Source organism: Equus caballus, chromosome 17, assembly GCF_041296265.1.
Source record: "Equus caballus isolate H_3958 breed thoroughbred chromosome 17, TB-T2T, whole genome shotgun sequence".
In the NCBI taxonomy this organism is placed as follows: Eukaryota; Metazoa; Chordata; class Mammalia; order Perissodactyla; family Equidae; genus Equus; species Equus caballus.
Genome location: NC_091700.1, coordinates 38,192,713 through 38,214,881, shown reverse-complemented (window position 1 = coordinate 38,214,881; position 22,169 = coordinate 38,192,713). Strand labels below are relative to the sequence as shown.

At 40.3% G+C, this 22,169-nt stretch overlaps 1 protein-coding gene and 1 long non-coding RNA gene across 3 annotated transcripts in view; one reads left to right on the top strand and one right to left on the bottom strand.

Moving 5' to 3' along the window:
• The window catches only part of LOC138918366 (phosphatidylinositol 3,4,5-trisphosphate 3-phosphatase TPTE2-like), a 257,717-nt gene that overhangs the window by 6,341 nt on the left and 229,207 nt on the right, over window positions 1–22,169 (top strand). For both annotated transcript variants that reach the window (XM_070239618.1, XM_070239617.1), the window contains 4 exons: window positions 928–1,025; window positions 1,460–1,536; window positions 2,006–2,149; window positions 3,015–3,106. In XM_070239618.1, coding sequence (XP_070095719.1) covers window positions 3,057–3,106 — 50 coding nt within the window. In that variant the 5' untranslated portion in view covers window positions 928–1,025; window positions 1,460–1,536; window positions 2,006–2,149; window positions 3,015–3,056. The remainder of the gene's footprint in view (window positions 1–927; window positions 1,026–1,459; window positions 1,537–2,005; window positions 2,150–3,014; window positions 3,107–22,169) is intronic.
• Window positions 5,952–7,385, bottom strand: LOC138918389 (uncharacterized). The gene is made up of 2 exons (XR_011427714.1): window positions 7,174–7,385; window positions 5,952–6,557 (listed from the first exon to the last, which is right to left on the bottom strand). It is a non-coding gene; the product is annotated as an uncharacterized lncRNA (long non-coding RNA).

Here is a 22,169-nt window from a genome sequence, read left to right as displayed (position 1 = left end):
AGCTAACATCTGTGCCAGTCTTCCTCTATTTTGTATGTGGGATGCCACCTCAGCATGGCTTGATGAATGGTGTGTAGGTCCACACCTAGGAACCCAAAACCCCAGGCTTCTGAAGCAGATCGTGCAAACTTAACCACTGTATCACCAGGCCAGCCCCTCTTCTAGTCTTCAAAAAGTCCAGTTTTCAACAAAAAATTTAGAGACATAGAAAGAAGCAAGGGCTGTGACCTTCAGAAGAGTTTCTTGGCCTTTTTTTCATCCTCTTATATGAGACAGGAAGGCTAGAGGGGGATTGGGTTCTCTTATTACCCTCCCCCTAGGCCAGATGAGGCTCTGATAGAGTAGTTTCTCTTTAGGGCAGGTCTTTCTCACAGAGAATAGAATGCTCTGAGCATATTTCAAAATGATCTGGCCTTTAAGTCATCAACCTGACACTTAAGTCAGTGACCGTTTTATTCATTTTTGTATCTTGCAAAGTGCTTTAGAGAAATACTAAATAAATATGACTTTAATCTTTTTTTTCCCATGTCTTCAACTGTGGCCATTTACTCAATACCAGAACATGTACCAATACAGACTGTCAAACTTAACTGTCTTTATTTATTCCTCTTTTTGTGGTAATTTTTATATCGTAATTTCCAAACAGAAATTTCTAATGCTTTATCTATATTTTTAAATCTTTATTTCCATATTTGTTTTCATTTGTTTAGCATGTGCTTCTGCCTTTCAGCTTTACTGTACTAGGAATATGGGTGTATTTTTGATTTACACGTAATATTTGATTGCTTTCTTTCAATCCTGTGAAATCATAGCCTGAGTAAATGAAATGATTTTTTCCTGAGTCTTGTATTAACCTTGCCTATTTTAGTCAAATTTAATATTAGCTGGAAAACATTGAGCCCTCTGGTCATTCTCTTCAATCCACAGGGAAAGCCAAAAACTTATGGTAACCTTCTTCAGACTCAAAATATATAAGATGCATCCCCTCCATCAGATGCAAAAAACAAAAACAAAAAAAGTAACAGGTGAGAGTCTACTCTGAGATTATTATCCTGGGATCTTTGATCTTGGTACCCCTCCCTCCCAACATTTCTTTAAGAAGAACAGCGTCTGTGTGTCTGTTATTTGTTTTTTAAAAAAACTTATTTTATTGAAGTTATATTGGCCTATAACTGTGTAAATTTCAGTTGTACATTATTATATATCAGTTTCTGTATAGACTGCAGGTGTTCACCACCAATAGTCTAGTTTTTATCCATTACCATACATATGTGCCCCTTTACCCCTTTCATCCTCCCCCCATGCTCATCCCCTCTGGTGACAACTAATCTGTTCTCCTTATCCGTGTGTTTGTTTATCTTCCACATATGAGTGAAATTATATGTTGTGTGCGTGTGTCTTTAAGTCCCTGCAGTCTAGAACCCAGTTCATTCTATTCCTCACTCTATTATGATCTCAGGAATGTCAAGAATCTATTCTTTGGCACTGCCATGGAGATGGAGTTCTTGTTTCAGTACTGGCTTGTACCCAGCACAGGTAAAGACCTAAGGATGGGGGTCTCTGGACAAGGACATCCCATCCCATCCTCTGCCCACTATATTGCCCTCTCATCCTCAGAGAGTTAGAGTGTAACATTTTAGAGGCGGCTGGGTTACGGAGGGGAAGAAGGGTGGAGAGAAGGGGCAGGATGGGGGGCTCTGGGGCCCAAAGACAGGAAGGTTTGCCTTGCGCTCATCTATGGGGAGCATTAATTAACATTTCTCTCCCACGCAGAGACCTCCCCGAGCCCCCTCACCCTTGGGGGACTGGGGACAACTAGGTGGATGTAGGACCAAGTAGCAGTAACCTTGTTGCAGGCCGGGAATTGGGCCAAGATGACTTAACGGGCTTGGTTTTGGGAAATTAAAAATTAAAAAGAATGAAAAAGAAGAAAAGGCATTATCCCGAAAGACAACAGGAGAGAAAACTACTACTAGGATTTCAAGTTAAGTTCTCTCCCATTTAGGAAAAGTTGTACCCAAGTCAAATATCTGAGTCCTGCACCCTACGGCCCCACCGTCCCACCGCCCCTCTGCCCCTCGGCCCCTCTACCCTTCTGCCCCAGCCCCTTGTGAGCTGCAGCGCCTCATCGAAAGCAGCTTATCGACAGGTAAGCGAATCTTGGGTTTGTAGGGGAGGGTTACCCCCAAGAAATCCAGCTCTCCGTTGGCCCTTCCTGGTTCTCTGGGCCGCCTCTCTGGAACAGATGGCAGTGGCCTCGGAGCTTTGAGATTACTGTTTCATTGCGCATGAGCTGGTATCCCTTGAAAGTATGGCATTTACTGGTGTTCTTTTGGGCCCCAAGCCCAATACTCAAAATCAACATTTATGCCCAAATTAATCTGTCTTTTAAAAGTATTTTTCTATTTGTTTTCACTTTTCTCTCCTTGCCCAGAGTTTAGGTGCTTGTGGCACGTTTTTCAGTGTAGATATAATGTTGCTACTGATTAACTTGACAGTGTACTTGGTAGTGTCTTTTTACTCTCTAGTGACTTCCAGTTTTCTTACATGACATAAATCTGCTCTGTGAAATGTTGAGAGGCACATGTCTTTGCTTTCCTAGTCCTTTGATTTATTCTACAGACTATTTCAGGGTTAAAATATCGTGAATCACTATGATGATGTAAAATTGGTTTGAAACGGGTTTTGTTTCACTTTCTGGGTCCTGTGTAGCAAGTGAACAATCTTTAAAGCGCCCTATACTTGAGCCAAACTTGAATTTTATTGAACATTCAAAAAATGTTTTCCTCTATTTCTTGAACTAAAATAAAATACTGAGGGCAAGTACACAATGCCTATTTCACAGGATTGATAAAATTGCACAGTATTGTAGATTTCATGTTTGTGGATTCAAAACTTTAGAAATGCTGATCTATACCTAGTAAGTTCTATGTGTGACTTTCTTTCTAAGTTGGGAATATCATTTGTGTTTTAAACTAATTGAATATAAAAATGCATGCTTTTCCTTTTCTTAGATTGATTTAGAGTAAATTCAACCACATGACTGCAACAATACTATGAAGAGGAATAGTTCAGATCGCTGGTTCAGCTGTTGCAGAAGTAATACGTAAGTGATAAGATTCAAATTCACTGAATTTTAAACATAATTCTCAGCCTTGGTTAATCGAATAGGGAATACATGCGCCCCTTCTTTCATAATAGATGTAGACTGTATGCAAATGAAATTTGTCAAACTCAGAATTTAAAGACCTTGTTTTATGCCTGTAATTTCCTTAAAAATAGCACAGCTTAGGCAGTGTGCCAGTAATAAAATGCATGTGCCAGTCATGGTCCCTTTAAGCTCCTCCAGGGGTGACTGGTTGCTCTGTCCATGGATGGTGAGCTAGTGTTCAACTCAGGAAGCCATTTTCCAGAGAAGGCCACTGCAACGGCTTCCGTTGTCCCATCTTGATCAACACCTGAAACACTGTTAATTCCCACAGTGAAGGTCACAAATGAATTTTTCTTAGTGACATTAGTGGTGTGCAAATCAGCATGATAGATGTTGGAATTGTAGGAATATTCAAGATCTGTGGAATTGGCTGAAATATTTTAGGGACAGCCCACTCTTGCATCAACAGGTTATCAGAATCAAATGAGTGAGGCTTGTAGTATATATACACTTAGGGATGACACCAGAGGCTTTATCCTTATAGTGTCTCAAGCCATTGGTTGAGAAAGATTTCAGCATCTAGAATATGGGGTATCTATTGGAAATGAGCCTTTCATATAAGGTGATGTTTGGAGGACCTAAAAGGACAGACAGCTTACAAATGGTTGTGCCTGCTTACTACTGAATGTTTCATTAAATGAATGTCTGTATGTATGGCATATTTTGTCTAAGACCTGCTTTTGTTGTAACCTGGTAGCATGACTTAAAGGTGTAGCTACTCTTCAACTACCCTAGATTTCTACTGTGGCTCCTCCTACCAAAAAGCACCTAAGAATTGTGCATGCCCAAGTTAGTTTAGGTCAGTTTGCAAAACCCACTTTCCTTAGAAGGCAGTTTAGCTACCTGCTTACTCATGTCCCATGAAGGAGTCACATCTATGTCCCCAAGCAGTTTATCAAGCTAGGCTTTCAGGTTTCATATACTACTCTCCTTGAAAGGAGTTCAGGTAATATCTAGGGACAGCTCATGCCCTGTGGGTAGATTGGTGCCCCAAGCAACATTCTTAGCAGTCCTGGCCTGTCATCTGGATCTCAGGGGTAATTTGTGTATCTGCCAGTTCTCTTTCTCAGAAGCCGTCTGGAAAATCCAGTAATCATTCAATAGGCTACCTATGTCAGAAACTCAAATTCTTACCTTTTTGGTCACCCAAATATTTTTCCCTGATGTAATTTATTAGTGTATTCTGCACAGTCAATCCTGGTAGTCTTCCTGTTGAAAAGCAACTGATACATATAGAGGTCTTTCTTTTTGAGGTAATCTTTTCTCTTAAGGCCTGAAGGGACTTCTATGAGCCATGCTTCATGGGCATCAGTACACCCATCTAAAACTGGGACTGCTCCTTTCATGGACCATCAGCCCAGGCCAAGGGGTTTGATGACCCATAGTCTAGCTCTTCTTTCCAGACAGTTTGCAAGAATAACATAATCTATCTGTGCTTAGAGTTCTAAGCTATTGATTAGAGTCCAAAATTGGTTTGTAGGGTGGAATAAAGAAAAACCATTTGATACAGTGTTTCTAAAATGTGTTCCTCACGTATTTCCACTGTGAGAAAGAGGTTTTTGTGGTCAAATAAGTTCAGGAATCTTTGCATACTCTGGTCTCTCTCAGATAATCACAATGCTTATTAGTATACAAGTCCTACACACAAAAAAATGTGTGCAATCAATAATTTCTTAATTTTATTGAACATTTGGAGAGTTAGGAAAGTGTTGTGGCTAAGAGCATGGATTCATTAACAGATGGATTCAGATCTCAGCTCTACCATTTCAGGCTGGTGATGATGGGCAAGTTACTCACCATCTCTGTAGCCCATTTCTCTCATCTATAAAATGGGGATGATAATACTATATACCTCCATGGGATTATTGTGAAAATTAAATGAATTATTTTATGTAAAGTATTTATAATAGTACCTAGCACGTAAGTGCTATTATTATTATTAAATCCTATTAATATCTCCTCAAGCTACTCTTCCATTACATACACATTGGGAAATGCACTTATTAATATATTGTATGTGACCCAAGGATGCCATAAGAGCAAATGCTGGTGTGGTCATTGAAACATGTCTTGTAGAAGGCATTTCCTGTGACATTTGTCTTAAGATCATTTGCAGACTTGATGCTTACTAAGCATGTGTGATGTCCAAAAGCCCACTGAAGAAAACTTTTCAATGCAAAAAAATGTTTAAAAGACAGATATATTGAAATGATGGAAAAATGGAATCTCCAAACATTTCAGTTGTCACCAGGAAGACCTAATACAATGTCTAAAACCTACTTTTAGATACTTTTGAAATGAGAGAGAGATGATTCAGTTAATAAAAAGTAAGTTATGAGGTTAAAATATCTAGTTGTTCTAAAATTTCAGCATTCATTTTCTTAGTGTATGACTATTCTTACGACTCTTTCTAAAGACATTTGAATGCAAACTCTTAAAATACTGTAAAAATCTTTCATGTGAGATGATAGCAAATAATTTTGTGCCTTTTTAAAGGAAAGATGAAAGTTTGAATACCGCTTTCGGATCAAGTGCCTCCTCTTTTAAATGTCACACAGCTGTTGCATGAGTCCTATCTCTATTGTGTTGAGTAATGGTAGAGAGGATTAGACACAGGTTGGTTGCTTGATGAAACAAATTGGCTTGCCAGTTACATTTGATAGACACTACATACTGAGCATCTGCTACTCCGCTTTACATGTTCACATTTTCCAGGCACACTAACTGATATTAACCGACATGTTAGAATCCCAGTTTATTAATTTCAGTCTGGTGTGTAGTTGGAAGGGGATAGAATGCTCATTACAGTTGGTTGGCACATTCTCTTCCCAGAATAAATTTCTCCTTAGAAAACCCAGTCAAGTTTTGTTGATGAGGATAGTCAGGATAAACGCAGTTGAGTGATCTCAAGGACGTTCTGTGCCCTTTCTTCCTGTTGGGCCTCACCTTGCAAGTGGTCCAGGAAATGTCTGTCAGCCTGGTTGGAGCTCTTGGTATACTGACCAACATGAAATCTTTGGGAGTTCTTCCCCTGACTGCATATTGGCTCTGCTTCCTTACATGACATTAGAACCTGCATGTTACCATTAGTTAGATCACAGATGATTTGGCATTATTTTTAGTTTCCTTGCTGAGACCAGAAGACCCCCTAGTTACTTTGGAAGATTTGAATGGTACTTCGCTTCCATCCATCATGCATTTACACATCATCTGTAGTCAGTTACGCATGCAGCTGACTATTCCCATTCAGTTTTCGTGGATTCTTGGTTCAGAGTGTGACATCTGACATGCAGACTGAGGGTGACGGCACAGTAAGAGATTTTCTTTTGATGGTCATCATGTTTTTCTGTGAAGGATTAGCACATTTTTATGTTGCTTACTAAGCAAGAGATTTTCAAGCAGAGCGTTAGACAATCTTTTATGTCTAGATTCTCAGATAACTATTTAGAAATTGTATGTTACAGCAAGAAGACAAAGTTCTATACTTCTGCTAGGTTTCATTATGCTTAGCTGGAGGCTTTGACTCCCACAGTGTCAACAGAAGTCATTAAAACAAATCTGAGGGGACAGCTAATCTTTGACAAGGGAGCTGAGGGCCTACAATGGAGAAAAGAAAGTCTCTTTAACAAATGGTGCTGGGAAAACTGGAAATCCACATGTAAAAGAATGAAAATTGACCATTCTTTTTCACCGTTCACAAAAATAAACTCCAAATTGATCAAAGACCTAAAGATTACACCTGAAACAATGTCTTCTAGAAGAGAATATAGGCAGTACATTCTTTGACATCAGTATCAAAAGGATCTTTTCACACACCATAACTCCTCACATGAGGGAAACAATAGAAAGAATAAACAAATGGGACTTCATCAGACTAAAGAGCTTCTTCAAGGCAGGGGAAAACAGGATTGAAACAAAAAAACAGCCCACTAGTTGGGAAAAAATATTTACAAGTTACTTACCCGACAAAGGGTTAATCTCCATAATATATAGAGAACTCACACAGCTCAACAACAAAAAATCAAACAACCCGATCAAAAATGGGCAGGGGTCATGAACAGACATTTCTCCAAAGAAGATATACGGATGGCCAGTAGACACATGAAACGATGGTCATGATCGCTGATCATCAGGGAAATGCAAATCAAAACTACAATAAGATATCACCTTATACCTGTTAGAATGGTAAAAATAACCAAAACAAAAAGTGACAAATGTTGGAGAGGTTGTAGAGAAAAAGGAACCCTCATACACTGTTGGTGGGAATGCAAACTAGTGCAGCCACTATGGAAAACAGTATGGAGATTTCTCAAAAAATTAAAAATAGAAATACCTTATGACCCAGCCATATCACTACTGTGTATCTATCCAAAGAACTTGAAATCAGCAATTCCAAAAGTCCCATGCACCCCAATGTTCATCACAGCATTATTTACAATAGCCAAGATGTGGAAGCAACCTAAATGCCCATCAACTGATGATTGGATAAAGAAGATATGGTATGTATATATATATACAATGGAATACTACTCAGCCAGAAAAAAAGATAAAATTGTCCCATTCACACCAACATAGATGGAACTTGAAGGTGTTATGTTAAGTGAAATAAGCCAGATAGAGAAAGACGAACTCTGTATGACTCCACTCATAGGTGGAAGTTAAACATAGAGACAAAGAGAACTGATCGGTGGTTACCAGGGGAAAGGGGGTTGGTGGGGGGAGGGCACAAAGGGTGAAGTGGTGCACCTCCAACATGACTAACAATAATGTACAACTGAAATTTCCCAAGGTTGTAAACAATCATAATCTTAATAAAAAATTAAAAAAAAACAAATCTGAGGACAAAATTGTACAGTGCCAGATGGTTTTCTGACTTAGGGTTTTCTGTAGAATAATAGGTTTTTCTTAATTGAACTCATTTCTGGGTCATTTTTTTAGTCTTATTTCCAATCTGAGAATCCTACAGATACAGTTTCCTCTGTTTAAACATTCCCATATGTGAGTAATCAAAGTTCTGAATAAATTAATATTTTAAGTATAACTTGGGCAACACATTTTAAAGGGAAATCTGCAGTGAATGTATCAGAAAATTAATTATTTTATTAGTACTTTATTAATAATTCACTTAAGAAGAATATAGTGAGCACCTACTATGCACCTGGCATCAATATATGTGCTAATGATATAGATTAAGAAGCAGAGACAAGGTCTTTGTTCTCTTGAAGTCTACATTTGGGCAGAAGAGGTGTAAAAGACTGAAAACAAATTAGTAAATGAAAACCAAGCAGTAATGAGAAGTCCTGTTGAAAATTAAACAAGTGATAGGGAGTGAGTGTAAGCCTACTTCTGGTTGAGGGTCAGGAAAGATCTCCTTGAGATGATGACAGTTTAAATGATGTCTGATTGACAGACGAGTGATGTGGTTCTGAGACTGGACAGTGAACCCACACCGCCGAAGCGGTGAGTGCTGAACTTTAACCATGAGGCCATCAAGGCTAGCTCTAAGGTCTGATTTTCTCAGTAAATTTAATATGAGGGGAGGTGATGGCCCCAGGCACACACAGTCTCAGAAACCGTGAAACACTGTGACCACTCAACTCCTGTGGTCAGGATATGTCACCTTTGAGCTCCTGAGGAAAGCAGCATTTGAGGAGGCATTTGAGGTTGTCACCTGGGGCTTTGGAGACGGAGGAGGTGGAGGAGTGAAGGATCAAGGATTGTTCAGCCCTTCCCTGCTTTCATCAGCTAACCTAATGCTACTCTAATTTTATCCTAGCTACATCTGGGTGGTTGCTACTTGTTTCTGCTGAGAAAGGAAAGTGATCGCTTCCAAGCAACTCAGGGGAGAGGCAAGAACGGTCCTTAAAATTTTCCCTAACACTGACCCCTCAAGGCTGCCACCCACTGCCCCTAATCCCAGGCTACCCACCAATTAAGAGACAGCCTTCAGGCCTCTGTCATTTCCCAGGGTTGTCACTCTTGTTATTTCTGGGGGTGCATAGTTCCTTAGGACTTCTGAAGTTTTGGGAGGAGGATGCAACATGCCGTACCATTTGGCGTCTTGATAGGAACCCATGATTTCTCTGGAAATTATCAGGGTGTGTTACTTTGATGAGAACCTTTAAGTGTATTTGAACTTTAAGATATATATACTAATGTATATTGTTGCCAGATACAGAATTAATGAAATTTGAAAGAATTTGGTGAAGAGTGCAGGCTGTCCAAAAATCAATAATATTTGTGCAGTGCTGAATATTAGCATGATACTGTGAAGGTGACAGACTCAAAGTGCATTTTGCAAGTGTCTTATTTTGTAGATGAAGAAAAAGATAAATAGAGAAAAGATTACCCAAGCCAGTTTTGAGGTGAAAAGTCTTGATTTTGGATAATATAACCAGATAACGTTTTCTGAAAGGACTGTAGAGAAAAAGAAAAAGAAAAAGAATCATTGTAAACGCATGGTCTTCACGCAGGTCAGAAAATCTTTTAATCATCATTTGGTCATCCTTGACCTTCCTACTTGTTTCTTTCCTACCAAATAACAACCAGGGACTAGGCCCTGACACTGTATGTTCATTGTTCTTGTGTATTCTCTTTCTATCTATATCTCTGTGTTAGCTCTTACTTGGATGCACCTCCCCATCCCGACACACTCAGATCCCTCTCACGTTTCCCAAATTGATTCCAGAGTGCATGAAGGAGAAACAAAATGGTGAAGAAGGAAGGAGGTTTAATCATGAATGCTATGTCTCCCTTGTTCCCTTCATTCTCTTTCCAGTGGATACACACAGGGACACACAGACACGCACACACGCACATACAGAACCCGGAAACTGTGTCAGAGGTTCCAGTGCTGGACCCTGAAACGGATGCTTTTGTTTCTGTCGTGTTTCCTCGTGACTTTACTTTTTGTGTGCTGCAATTCTGTTGGGAAAAAGAACCTGATTATCTTCCAAAATGTCTGACTCTATTTTTTGTACCTGTTTTTTACTCTATGGCAGGGTTATGGATTCTTCCCGAATGTCGTCTGGCAACAGTGACAAGATGGGGTGAGTTGACATGAGTGATCTGAGTGGTGAAAGGTACGGGGGGCATCGATGGCAACAACAGGTTTCCGTAAGAGACTATAAGCTTCTGTAGGTAACTTTCTTTCCTGTTGGGCCTAGGTGGCAAAAGGAAGGAGGAGTCATAAGAGGGAGACTTCTTACTCACGGTTTGTTTGTGAGCCTTAGAAAGTAGTAGCCAAAGCTTTGAGGAAACTCTCAGAATGCCTGTGTGTAAGACTCTGCTAGAGTGGGCCAGGAGAGGAGAGAATCCTATTTGGAGCAAGGAGACGGTAGCAGTGGAGAGGGAGCAGTGGAGCTCTCAGCAGAAGAGAATGGAGCTCAACAGACCTTGGCTCCTTTCCTCAGCCTCCAGAGCTCTGCCACCATCTGAAGCTGGTGTCCCGAATGCCAAGCCACCGTCATAGTGGAGGGAGCCCGTGCCTCAGACCTGCAGTCATCTGAACCCTGTATGAGGAACAGAAAAGACATACATGATACATGAAGGGTCAGGATGTGGTGGAGGGTGTTGAGGATCAGGAAATTAGGAGGAGCTGGGGAAATGTGTGCCTACAACCTGGAGTTGAATTTTGAGCTAAATTCAACCTCGATGCAATTACACGTGAGAGTAAGGTTCAGTAGTGAAGAATTGTATTTCAATATCTTCATTCATTAGGCTTTTTGACCGGCCGAAGATCTTCGTTACAACTATAGAAAGCCCTATTTCTAGGGAAGATTAAAATACTAGTTTCCAAATAACTAACACCCACATAATTCTTTAGGGTTCAACCAGTTTACCACTTGAAGACTACTTGTAACTAATTGCAAACAAGAGTGTAACTCTATGAAGTCACTTGGAGTCTGATCATATATGCTTTTAATTCTTTAGAAATGACCCCGATGAACTGACAGAAATAATCTGTGATGGAACCACCAACAAAAGGTGACGTATATACTCAGAGAGAGAGAGAGAGAGAGAGAGAGAGAGAGAGAGAGAGAGAGAGAGTGAGTGAAATGCAGACGCGGCATGATCCATGGGAATGCGGAATATTCTGGACAATGATTCTAAGATCTTTTCTAAAATTTCGGATCCACTGAGCTAAGTCATGTTTATCATATTCTTAGATTCACAGAATCCTTGTTCAAATAAGTTGGTCACATCACTGTCCCATGTAGGAAATCTCAAATGACATGTTGTTGCATTTCTTGGTGTTTACGTTAACATGGAACAACTCTCCAGGCTCCGTGACGATTTGTTATGAGGACCAAATAAGTGTTAAACACTTAGGATGATGTCTGGCACGTAATAAATACCATTTAAGTGCTTATTACATGGAACAAAAGTTTTCCGTGTACTTAGTCATGTCATCTGAAAACAGCGATAACTTTCATTTTTCCTGTCCAGTCCTTATACCTCTCACTTCTTTTTCTGACGTCATTGAGCAGTGTTGGAAGGCATATGGCTCTTGGGAGGAAATAAAAGGAGGTCAGGACTGGAGAACAGGATTGAGGGAGAGAGAGGTGCGCCACAAGGATGAGGGCTGGCAGGGTCAGGTTTTGAAGGGCATTGTAGGCTCTGCTGAATGGTTTTGGCTCAATCCTAGTAGCACTGGCAAGGCAATGAGGGGTCATGCTTGAGGCTCTGCAACCAATACAAACTCCAATCGTGAACCGTAGACGTACCAACTGTAGCTTTCTAGAGAGGTAGGCTTTTCTAGAGATGCACTCCTAGACTGTGCATTCCCAGGTATGTGGACATCTTTTGGGGTGATGTCTGGGATGTGGAGAGGGTATGTTGTCTCTGCCGCTATATGGGCTTTTAAGGGCTGGAGAGTCTGTGCAGCTCGATATTCCCTCTCCCACGTGAATGCTGAGAAGAGTGAGAGCTGACCACAAAACAGGGAGCCGACTCCAGACAGAGTGTGGAGAGACCCAGTGAAGATAGCCCTTTGAGTCTTTAGTCAGGAGGTTGACAGAGCAAATCAAGACATAGACTCAGTAAGGGGCATTGTTCTAAATGCACTTTCAAGTTTCCTTGGTGGAATAGGTTGGATGTAGGATGAGTTGAGACAGACAATTTTTGGTTTTTCAACGTCAGCTTTTTTGTACTATCTCCTTTTTTCCCCAATCTCATTTTCACCAGAACAAGCACCAGGAGAGCTATTTTTGAAACACTTTTTCCATTGTAAGAATTCGAAACTTATGCAGATTTCTAAATTGTGGTAAATGCATGTAACCTAAAATTGATCATCTTCAGCATTTTTAAGTGTGCCATTCTGTAGCGTTAGGTACCTTCATATTGTTGTGCAGCCAACCTGCAGAACTCTTCTCGTCTTGCAAAACTGAAACTCTGTACACATTAAACTACTCTCCCCGTTGCCCCTTTCCCAAGCTCTTGGCAACCACCATTCTACCTTCTGTCTCTGTGAGTTTGACTACTCTAGGTATGTCATGTCAGTGGAATCATGCAAAATTTGTCTTCTTGTGACTAGTTATTTCATTTAGCACAATGCCCTCAAAGTCAATCCATGTTGCAGCATGTGTCAGAATTTCATTTCTTTTTAAGACTGAACAATATTCCAACACATACAGAAATTTCTCGCAAATGGTTCCAAAAGCTCCAGTATACCCTTTACTTACATTTCCAATTGTTAACATTTTGTCACATTTCCTTTGTTATTCCCATCATATGGATATGTAGGTATATAGACATAAATCTATCTATCTATCGATCTATCGATCTATAGATATATATAGAAAGAGAGAGAGAGAAAGAAAATACGTTTAGATATAGATATACACATAGAAAGAGCTCTCTCTCTCAATATACCTGTATCTAGACCTGATTTTTATGTGAGTTGAGGCAGAAGATGTTTGATAGACACACACGTGACACACACCTTCCTACACACTTAGGCTCTATTCCTGAATCATTAGAGAGAAAATGCAGACCACATACCCTTTACTCCTGAATATTTCAGTTTTATTTTTCTACCTTCAGGGACACCTAACCACAGCACAGTGATCAAAATCAGAAAATTTTCACTTCCGTAACCATAATACGATTACCAGAATTGGAAAATGAAAGCCATAATGGAATATTATCTGATTTATGGTTTACATTGCGACTCACTCTTGGTGTCATACATTCTATGGGTTTGGATAAAAGTAGAATGACATGAATCTGTCATTAGAGTTTCATAACGATGGAGTATTTTCACTGCCCTAAAAATCCTTTGTGCTCCGCCTATTCATCCTTCTCCCCGCCAACTCCTGGCAACCACGGATCTCTTCCTGTCGCCCCAATTTTGCCACTTCCAGAATGTCATATAGTTGGCCTCATACAGTATGCAACCTTTTCAGATTGGCTTCTTTCACAAAGTAACATGCATGTAAGGTTTCTTTTCACAGCTTGATAGCTCGTTGCTTTTTAGCGCTGAATAATATGCCGTTGACTAGATGTACCACGGTTTGTTCAGCCGTTCATCTGGTGCAGGACATCTTGGTTGCTTCCGCTTTTTGGCGATTACGAGTAAAGCTGCTATCAGCATTTGTGCGCAGGTTTTCATCTGCGTGTAAGTTTTGAACTCGTTGGGGTAAATACCAAGGAGCGTATGTTAAGCTGGATCGTACGTTAAGGGTTATGCTTAGTTTTGTAAGAAACCCCTAAACTGCCTTCCAGAGTGGCTGTTCCGTTTTGCCTTGCCACCAATACTGAATGAGTGTCTCCATTGCTCCACATGCTTGTCAGCAATTGCTGTTGTTAGTGTTCCATATTTTGACTATTCTAACAGGTGTGTAGTGGTATCTCATTGTTGTTCAATTTGCATTTCCCTGGAGCCATATGATGTGGAGCATCGTCTCGTACTCTTAGTTGCCATTTTTATGTCTTCTTTGGCCAGATGTCTGTTAAGTTGTTTGCCCCATTTTTTAATCTGGTTGTGCGTGTTCTTGTTGTTTAGTTTTAAGATTTCTTTGCGTATTTGTATATTTGTTATTCCTTTATCAACTGTGCCTTTTGCAAATGTTTTCTCCCAGTCTGTGGCTTGTGTTTTTATCCTCTTGACATTGTGTCTTGTGGAGCAGCAGTTTAAAATGTTAATGAAGTCCAGCTTATCAGTTATTCCTTTCATGATCTTGATTTTGCTGTCACATCTAGAAAGTCATGTTTCTAAAGAGGTCATCTCGGTTTTCTTCCGTGTTATTGTCTTCTAGGAATTCTAGAGTTTTGCTTTTTACATGTGGGTCTATAATGCATTTTGATTTCCGTTTTGTAAAGGTGTAAAGGTCCATGTGCACGTTCATTGTCTCGCACGTGGATGTCCAGTTCTTCCAGCACCATTCGTTGATAAGACTGTCTTTGCTCCATTGTATGGTCTGTGCTCCTTTGTCAAAGAACGGTGGAGTATGTTAACGGGCATCTATTTCTAGGCTCTCTGTTCTGCTCCTTTGGTCCATTTGTCTGTTCTTTCGCCAGTACCACACTGTCTTGATTGCTGTAGCTTTATAGTGAATTTTGACATTGGCTCATGTCAGTCCTTCAACTTTTTTCTTCTTTGATATTATGTTGACTTTTAAAAAGCTATTGCAGTTGCGATACGGTCAGAGAAAATCTATATGATATTGCTCCCGCGCACGTTATTAATGCTTTGTTTATGTCCAAATATGTTGTCTGTTTTCATAAATGTCACTTGTGTGCTCTCAAACAAGATGTGTTCTGTTTGCTCTAGAGAGAGATCGTGTCAGTCTGTTCTTATTTTCTTTGCTCTTTTTGGAAGCTTTTAGAATTTTCTCTTCATTTCCATGGATCCTTGACAGATAATTTTTTACTTCCTTCTTTAACTTTGTGAAATTTATCTTCATTAGTTTTTGAATATTTCCTCTTCTCTGTTTTCTTTTTTTTCCGTCTTAGATGTCTTGGATTTCGTTTATTTCAGATGTTAGATGTCTTATTTTACCCACCATATCACACTGCTGTTCTTTTAAATATTCTCTCACTTTATTGTTTTATTGTGTTTTCTGGGAGAGTTTCTCAATGTCATTTTCCATGTCTAAATAATTTGCTGTTCTCATGTATCCACACTGCTATTTATCCCACGACTTAAGTCTTTAACAATCGTACTTTTACACCTATTTCCTCATGAGGTTTTCCTTATGGTTTCTCATTGTCGCTTCGTGCTACTAACATCTTCCCTTGTATCTTTAAGTGTATTTGTCATGCTTATGTTCCAGTATGTTCCAGTAGTTCTACTTCAAATGGTATATGTTGCTCACTTTGTTGTATTTCTTTTTCAGTCGTTGTACTCCTCAGGTATGTAATTGTTTTGACTTGTGAGCTTTCATTCCTTGTGGCTGTTGGCTACTCTGTCTGGCATCTTGTATTAGAGAAGGGCTAACGTTTTGCTTGGGACCATCTCAGTCTGTGGCTGTTATCTCAGAATAATTATTAATAGTGTGTCCTTTTCACTCTCAGAAGTGTCCTCTCTTGGGTGCTGTATTATATAGTCACCTTTGTTGAGACCTAGGACCTAAGGTGTGTTTTTCTAAGTAAGTTTAGTATGAGGGGAGGTGATGGCCCCAGGCGCAGACAGTCTCAGAAACCGTGAAACACTGTGACCACTCAACTCCTGTGGTCAGGATCTGTCACCTTTGAGCTCTTGGGGAAAGCGGCATTTGAGGAGGCATTTGAGGTTGTCACCTGGGGCTTGGGAGACGGAGGAGGTGGAGGAGTGAAGGATCAAGGATTGTTCAGCCCTTCCCTGCTTTCATCAGCTAACCTAATGCTACTCTACTTTTATCCTAGCTACATCTGGGTGGTTGCTACTTGTTTCTGCTGAGAAAGGAAAGTGATCGCTTCCAAGCAACTCAGGGGAGAGGCAAGAACGGTCCTTAAAATTTTCCCTCACACTGAGCCCCTCAAGGCTGCCACCCACTGCCCCTAATCCCAGGCTACCCACCAATTAAGAGACAGCCTTCAGGCCTCTGTCATTTCCCAGGGTTGTCACTCTTGTTATTTCTGGGGGTGCATAGTTCCTTAGGACTTCTGAAGTTTTGGGAGGAGGATGCAACATGCCGTACCATTTGGCGTCTTGATAGGAACCCATGATTTCTCTGGAAATTATCAGGGTGTGTTACTTTGATGAGAACCTTTAAGTGTATTTGAACTTTAAGATATATATACTAATGTATATTGTTGCCAGATACAGAATTAATGAAATTTGAAAGAATTTGGTGAAGAGTGCAGGCTGTCCAAAAATCAATAATATTTGTGCAGTGCTGAATATTAGCATGATACTGTGAAGGTGACAGACTCAAAGTGCATTTTGCAAGTGTCTTATTTTGTAGATGAAGAAAAAGATAAATAGAGAAAAGATTACCCAAGCCAGTTTTGAGGTGAAAAGTCTTGATTTTGGATAATATAACCAGATAACGTTTTCTGAAAGGACTGTAGAGAAAAAGAAAAAGAAAAAGAATCATTGTAAACGCATGGTCTTCACGCAGGTCAGAAAATCTTTTAATCATCATTTGGTCATCCTTGACCTTCCTACTTGTTTCTTTCCTACCAAATAACAACCAGGGACTAGGCCCTGACACTGTATGTTCATTGTTCTTGTGTATTCTCTTTCTATCTATATCTCTGTGTTAGCTCTTACTTGGATGCACCTCCCCATCCCGACACACTCAGATCCCTCTCACGTTTCCCAAATTGATTCCAGAGTGCATGAAGGAGAAACAAAATGGTGAAGAAGGAAGGAGGTTTAATCATGAATGCTATGTCTCCCTTGTTCCCTTCATTCTCTTTCCAGTGGATACACACAGGGACACACAGACACGCACACACGCACATACAGAACCCGGAAACTGTGTCAGAGGTTCCAGTGCTGGACCCTGAAACGGATGCTTTTGTTTCTGTCGTGTTTCCTCGTGACTTTACTTTTTGTGTGCTGCAATTCTGTTGGGAAAAAGAACCTGATTATCTTCCAAAATGTCTGACTCTATTTTTTGTACCTGTTTTTTACTCTATGGCAGGGTTATGGATTCTTCCCGAATGTCGTCTGGCAACAGTGACAAGATGGGGTGAGTTGACATGAGTGATCTGAGTGGTGAAAGGTACGGGGGGCATCGATGGCAACAACAGGTTTCCGTAAGAGACTATAAGCTTCTGTAGGTAACTTTCTTTCCTGTTGGGCCTAGGTGGCAAAAGGAAGGAGGAGTCATAAGAGGGAGACTTCTTACTCACGGTTTGTTTGTGAGCCTTAGAAAGTAGTAGCCAAAGCTTTGAGGAAACTCTCAGAATGCCTGTGTGTAAGACTCTGCTAGAGTGGGCCAGGAGAGGAGAGAATCCTATTTGGAGCAAGGAGACGGTAGCAGTGGAGAGGGAGCAGTGGAGCTCTCAGCAGAAGAGAATGGAGCTCAACAGACCTCGGCTCCTTTCCTCAGCCTCCAGAGCTCTGCCACCATCTGAAGCTGGTGTCCCGAATGCCAAGCCACCGTCATAGTGGAGGGAGCCCGTGCCTCAGACCTGCAGTCATCTGAACCCTGTATGAGGAACAGAAAAGACATACATGATACATGAAGGGTCAGGATGTGGTGGAGGGTGTTGAGGATCAGGAAATTAGGAGGAGCTGGGGAAATGTGTGCCTACAACCTGGAGTTGAATTTTGAGCTAAATTCAACCTCGATGCAATTACACGTGAGAGTAAGGTTCAGTAGTGAAGAATTGTATTTCAATATCTTCATTCATTAGGCTTTTTGACCGGCCGAAGATCTTCGTTACAACTATAGAAAGCCCTATTTCTAGGGAAGATTAAAATACTAGTTTCCAAATAACTAACACCCACATAATTCTTTAGGGTTCAACCAGTTTACCACTTGAAGACTACTTGTAACTAATTGCAAACAAGAGTGTAACTCTATGAAGTCACTTGGAGTCTGATCATATATGCTTTTAATTCTTTAGAAATGACCCCGATGAACTGACAGAAATAATCTGTGATGGAACCACCAACAAAAGGTGACGTATATACTCAGAGAGAGAGAGAGAGAGAGAGAGAGAGAGAGAGAGAGAGAGAGAGTGAGTGAAATGCAGACGCGGCATGATCCATGGGAATGCGGAATATTCTGGACAATGATTCTAAGATCTTTTCTAAAATTTCGGATCCACTGAGCTAAGTCATGTTTATCATATTCTTAGATTCACAGAATCCTTGTTCAAATAAGTTGGTCACATCACTGTCCCATGTAGGAAATCTCAAATGACATGTTGTTGCATTTCTTGGTGTTTACGTTAACATGGAACAACTCTCCAGGCTCCGTGACGATTTGTTATGAGGACCAAATAAGTGTTAAACACTTAGGATGATGTCTGGCACGTAATAAATACCATTTAAGTGCTTATTACATGGAACAAAAGTTTTCCGTGTACTTAGTCATGTCATCTGAAAACAGCGATAACTTTCATTTTTCCTGTCCAGTCCTTATACCTCTCACTTCTTTTTCTGACGTCATTGAGCAGTGTTGGAAGGCATATGGCTCTTGGGAGGAAATAAAAGGAGGTCAGGACTGGAGAACAGGATTGAGGGAGAGAGAGGTGCGCCACAAGGATGAGGGCTGGCAGGGTCAGGTTTTGAAGGGCATTGTAGGCTCTGCTGAATGGTTTTGGCTCAATCCTAGTAGCACTGGCAAGGCAATGAGGGGTCATGCTTGAGGCTCTGCAACCAATACAAACTCCAATCGTGAACCGTAGACGTACCAACTGTAGCTTTCTAGAGAGGTAGGCTTTTCTAGAGATGCACTCCTAGACTGTGCATTCCCAGGTATGTGGACATCTTTTGGGGTGATGTCTGGGATGTGGAGAGGGTATGTTGTCTCTGCCGCTATATGGGCTTTTAAGGGCTGGAGAGTCTGTGCAGCTCGATATTCCCTCTCCCACGTGAATGCTGAGAAGAGTGAGAGCTGACCACAAAACAGGGAGCCGACTCCAGACAGAGTGTGGAGAGACCCAGTGAAGATAGCCCTTTGAGTCTTTAGTCAGGAGGTTGACAGAGCAAATCAAGACATAGACTCAGTAAGGGGCATTGTTCTAAATGCACTTTCAAGTTTCCTTGGTGGAATAGGTTGGATGTAGGATGAGTTGAGACAGACAATTTTTGGTTTTTCAACGTCAGCTTTTTTGTACTATCTCCTTTTTTCCCCAATCTCATTTTCACCAGAACAAGCACCAGGAGAGCTATTTTTGAAACACTTTTTCCATTGTAAGAATTCGAAACTTATGCAGATTTCTAAATTGTGGTAAATGCATGTAACCTAAAATTGATCATCTTCAGCATTTTTAAGTGTGCCATTCTGTAGCGTTAGGTACCTTCATATTGTTGTGCAGCCAACCTGCAGAACTCTTCTCGTCTTGCAAAACTGAAACTCTGTACACATTAAACTACTCTCCCCGTTGCCCCTTTCCCAAGCTCTTGGCAACCACCATTCTACCTTCTGTCTCTGTGAGTTTGACTACTCTAGGTATGTCATGTCAGTGGAATCATGCAAAATTTGTCTTCTTGTGACTAGTTATTTCATTTAGCACAATGCCCTCAAAGTCAATCCATGTTGCAGCATGTGTCAGAATTTCATTTCTTTTTAAGACTGAACAATATTCCAACACATACAGAAATTTCTCGCAAATGGTTCCAAAAGCTCCAGTATACCCTTTACTTACATTTCCAATTGTTAACATTTTGTCACATTTCCTTTGTTATTCCCATCATATGGATATGTAGGTATATAGACATAAATCTATCTATCTATCGATCTATCGATCTATAGATATATATAGAAAGAGAGAGAGAGAAAGAAAATACGTTTAGATATAGATATACACATAGAAAGAGCTCTCTCTCTCAATATACCTGTATCTAGACCTGATTTTTATGTGAGTTGAGGCAGAAGATGTTTGATAGACACACACGTGACACACACCTTCCTACACACTTAGGCTCTATTCCTGAATCATTAGAGAGAAAATGCAGACCACATACCCTTTACTCCTGAATATTTCAGTTTTATTTTTCTACCTTCAGGGACACCTAACCACAGCACAGTGATCAAAATCAGAAAATTTTCACTTCCGTAACCATAATACGATTACCAGAATTGGAAAATGAAAGCCATAATGGAATATTATCTGATTTATGGTTTACATTGCGACTCACTCTTGGTGTCATACATTCTATGGGTTTGGATAAAAGTAGAATGACATGAATCTGTCATTAGAGTTTCATAACGATGGAGTATTTTCACTGCCCTAAAAATCCTTTGTGCTCCGCCTATTCATCCTTCTCCCCGCCAACTCCTGGCAACCACGGATCTCTTCCTGTCGCCCCAATTTTGCCACTTCCAGAATGTCATATAGTTGGCCTCATACAGTATGCAACCTTTTCAGATTGGCTTCTTTCACAAAGTAACATGCATGTAAGGTTTCTTTTCACAGCTTGATAGCTCGTTGCTTTTTAGCGCTGAATAATATGCCGTTGACTAGATGTACCACGGTTTGTTCAGCCGTTCATCTGGTGCAGGACATCTTGGTTGCTTCCGCTTTTTGGCGATTACGAGTAAAGCTGCTATCAGCATTTGTGCGCAGGTTTTCATCTGCGTGTAAGTTTTGAACTCGTTGGGGTAAATACCAAGGAGCGTATGTTAAGCTGGATCGTACGTTAAGGGTTATGCTTAGTTTTGTAAGAAACCCCTAAACTGCCTTCCAGAGTGGCTGTTCCGTTTTGCCTTGCCACCAATACTGAATGAGTGTCTCCATTGCTCCACATGCTTGTCAGCAATTGCTGTTGTTAGTGTTCCATATTTTGACTATTCTAACAGGTGTGTAGTGATATCTCATTGTTGTTCAATTTGCATTTCCCTGGAGCCATATGATGTGGAGCATCGTCTCGTACTCTTAGTTGCCATTTTTATGTCTTCTTTGGCCAGATGTCTGTTAAGTTGTTTGCCCCATTTTTTAATCTGGTTGTGCGTGTTCTTGTTGTTTAGTTTTAAGATTTCTTTGCGTATTTGTATATTTGTTATTCCTTTATCAACTGTGCCTTTTGCAAATGTTTTCTCCCAGTCTGTGGCTTGTGTTTTTATCCTCTTGACATTGTGTCTTGTGGAGCAGCAGTTTAAAATGTTAATGAAGTCCAGCTTATCAGTTATTCCTTTCATGATCTTGATTTTGCTGTCACATCTAGAAAGTCATGTTTCTAAAGAGGTCATCTCGGTTTTCTTCCGTGTTATTGTCTTCTAGGAATTCTAGAGTTTTGCTTTTTACATGTGGGTCTATAATGCATTTTGATTTCCGTTTTGTAAAGGTGTAAAGGTCCATGTGCACGTTCATTGTCTCGCACGTGGATGTCCAGTTCTTCCAGCACCATTCGTTGATAAGACTGTCTTTGCTCCATTGTATGGTCTGTGCTCCTTTGTCAAAGAACGGTGGAGTATGTTAACGGGCATCTATTTCTAGGCTCTCTGTTCTGCTCCTTTGGTCCATTTGTCTGTTCTTTCGCCAGTACCACACTGTCTTGATTGCTGTAGCTTTATAGTGAATTTTGACATTGGCTCATGTCAGTCCTTCAACTTTTTTCTTCTTTGATATTATGTTGACTTTTAAAAAGCTATTGCAGTTGCGATACGGTCAGAGAAAATCTATATGATATTGCTCCCGCGCACGTTATTAATGCTTTGTTTATGTCCAAATATGTTGTCTGTTTTCATAAATGTCACTTGTGTGCTCTCAAACAAGATGTGTTCTGTTTGCTCTAGAGAGAGATCGTGTCAGTCTGTTCTTATTTTCTTTGCTCTTTTTGGAAGCTTTTAGAATTTTCTCTTCATTTCCATGGATCCTTGACAGATAATTTTTTACTTCCTTCTTTAACTTT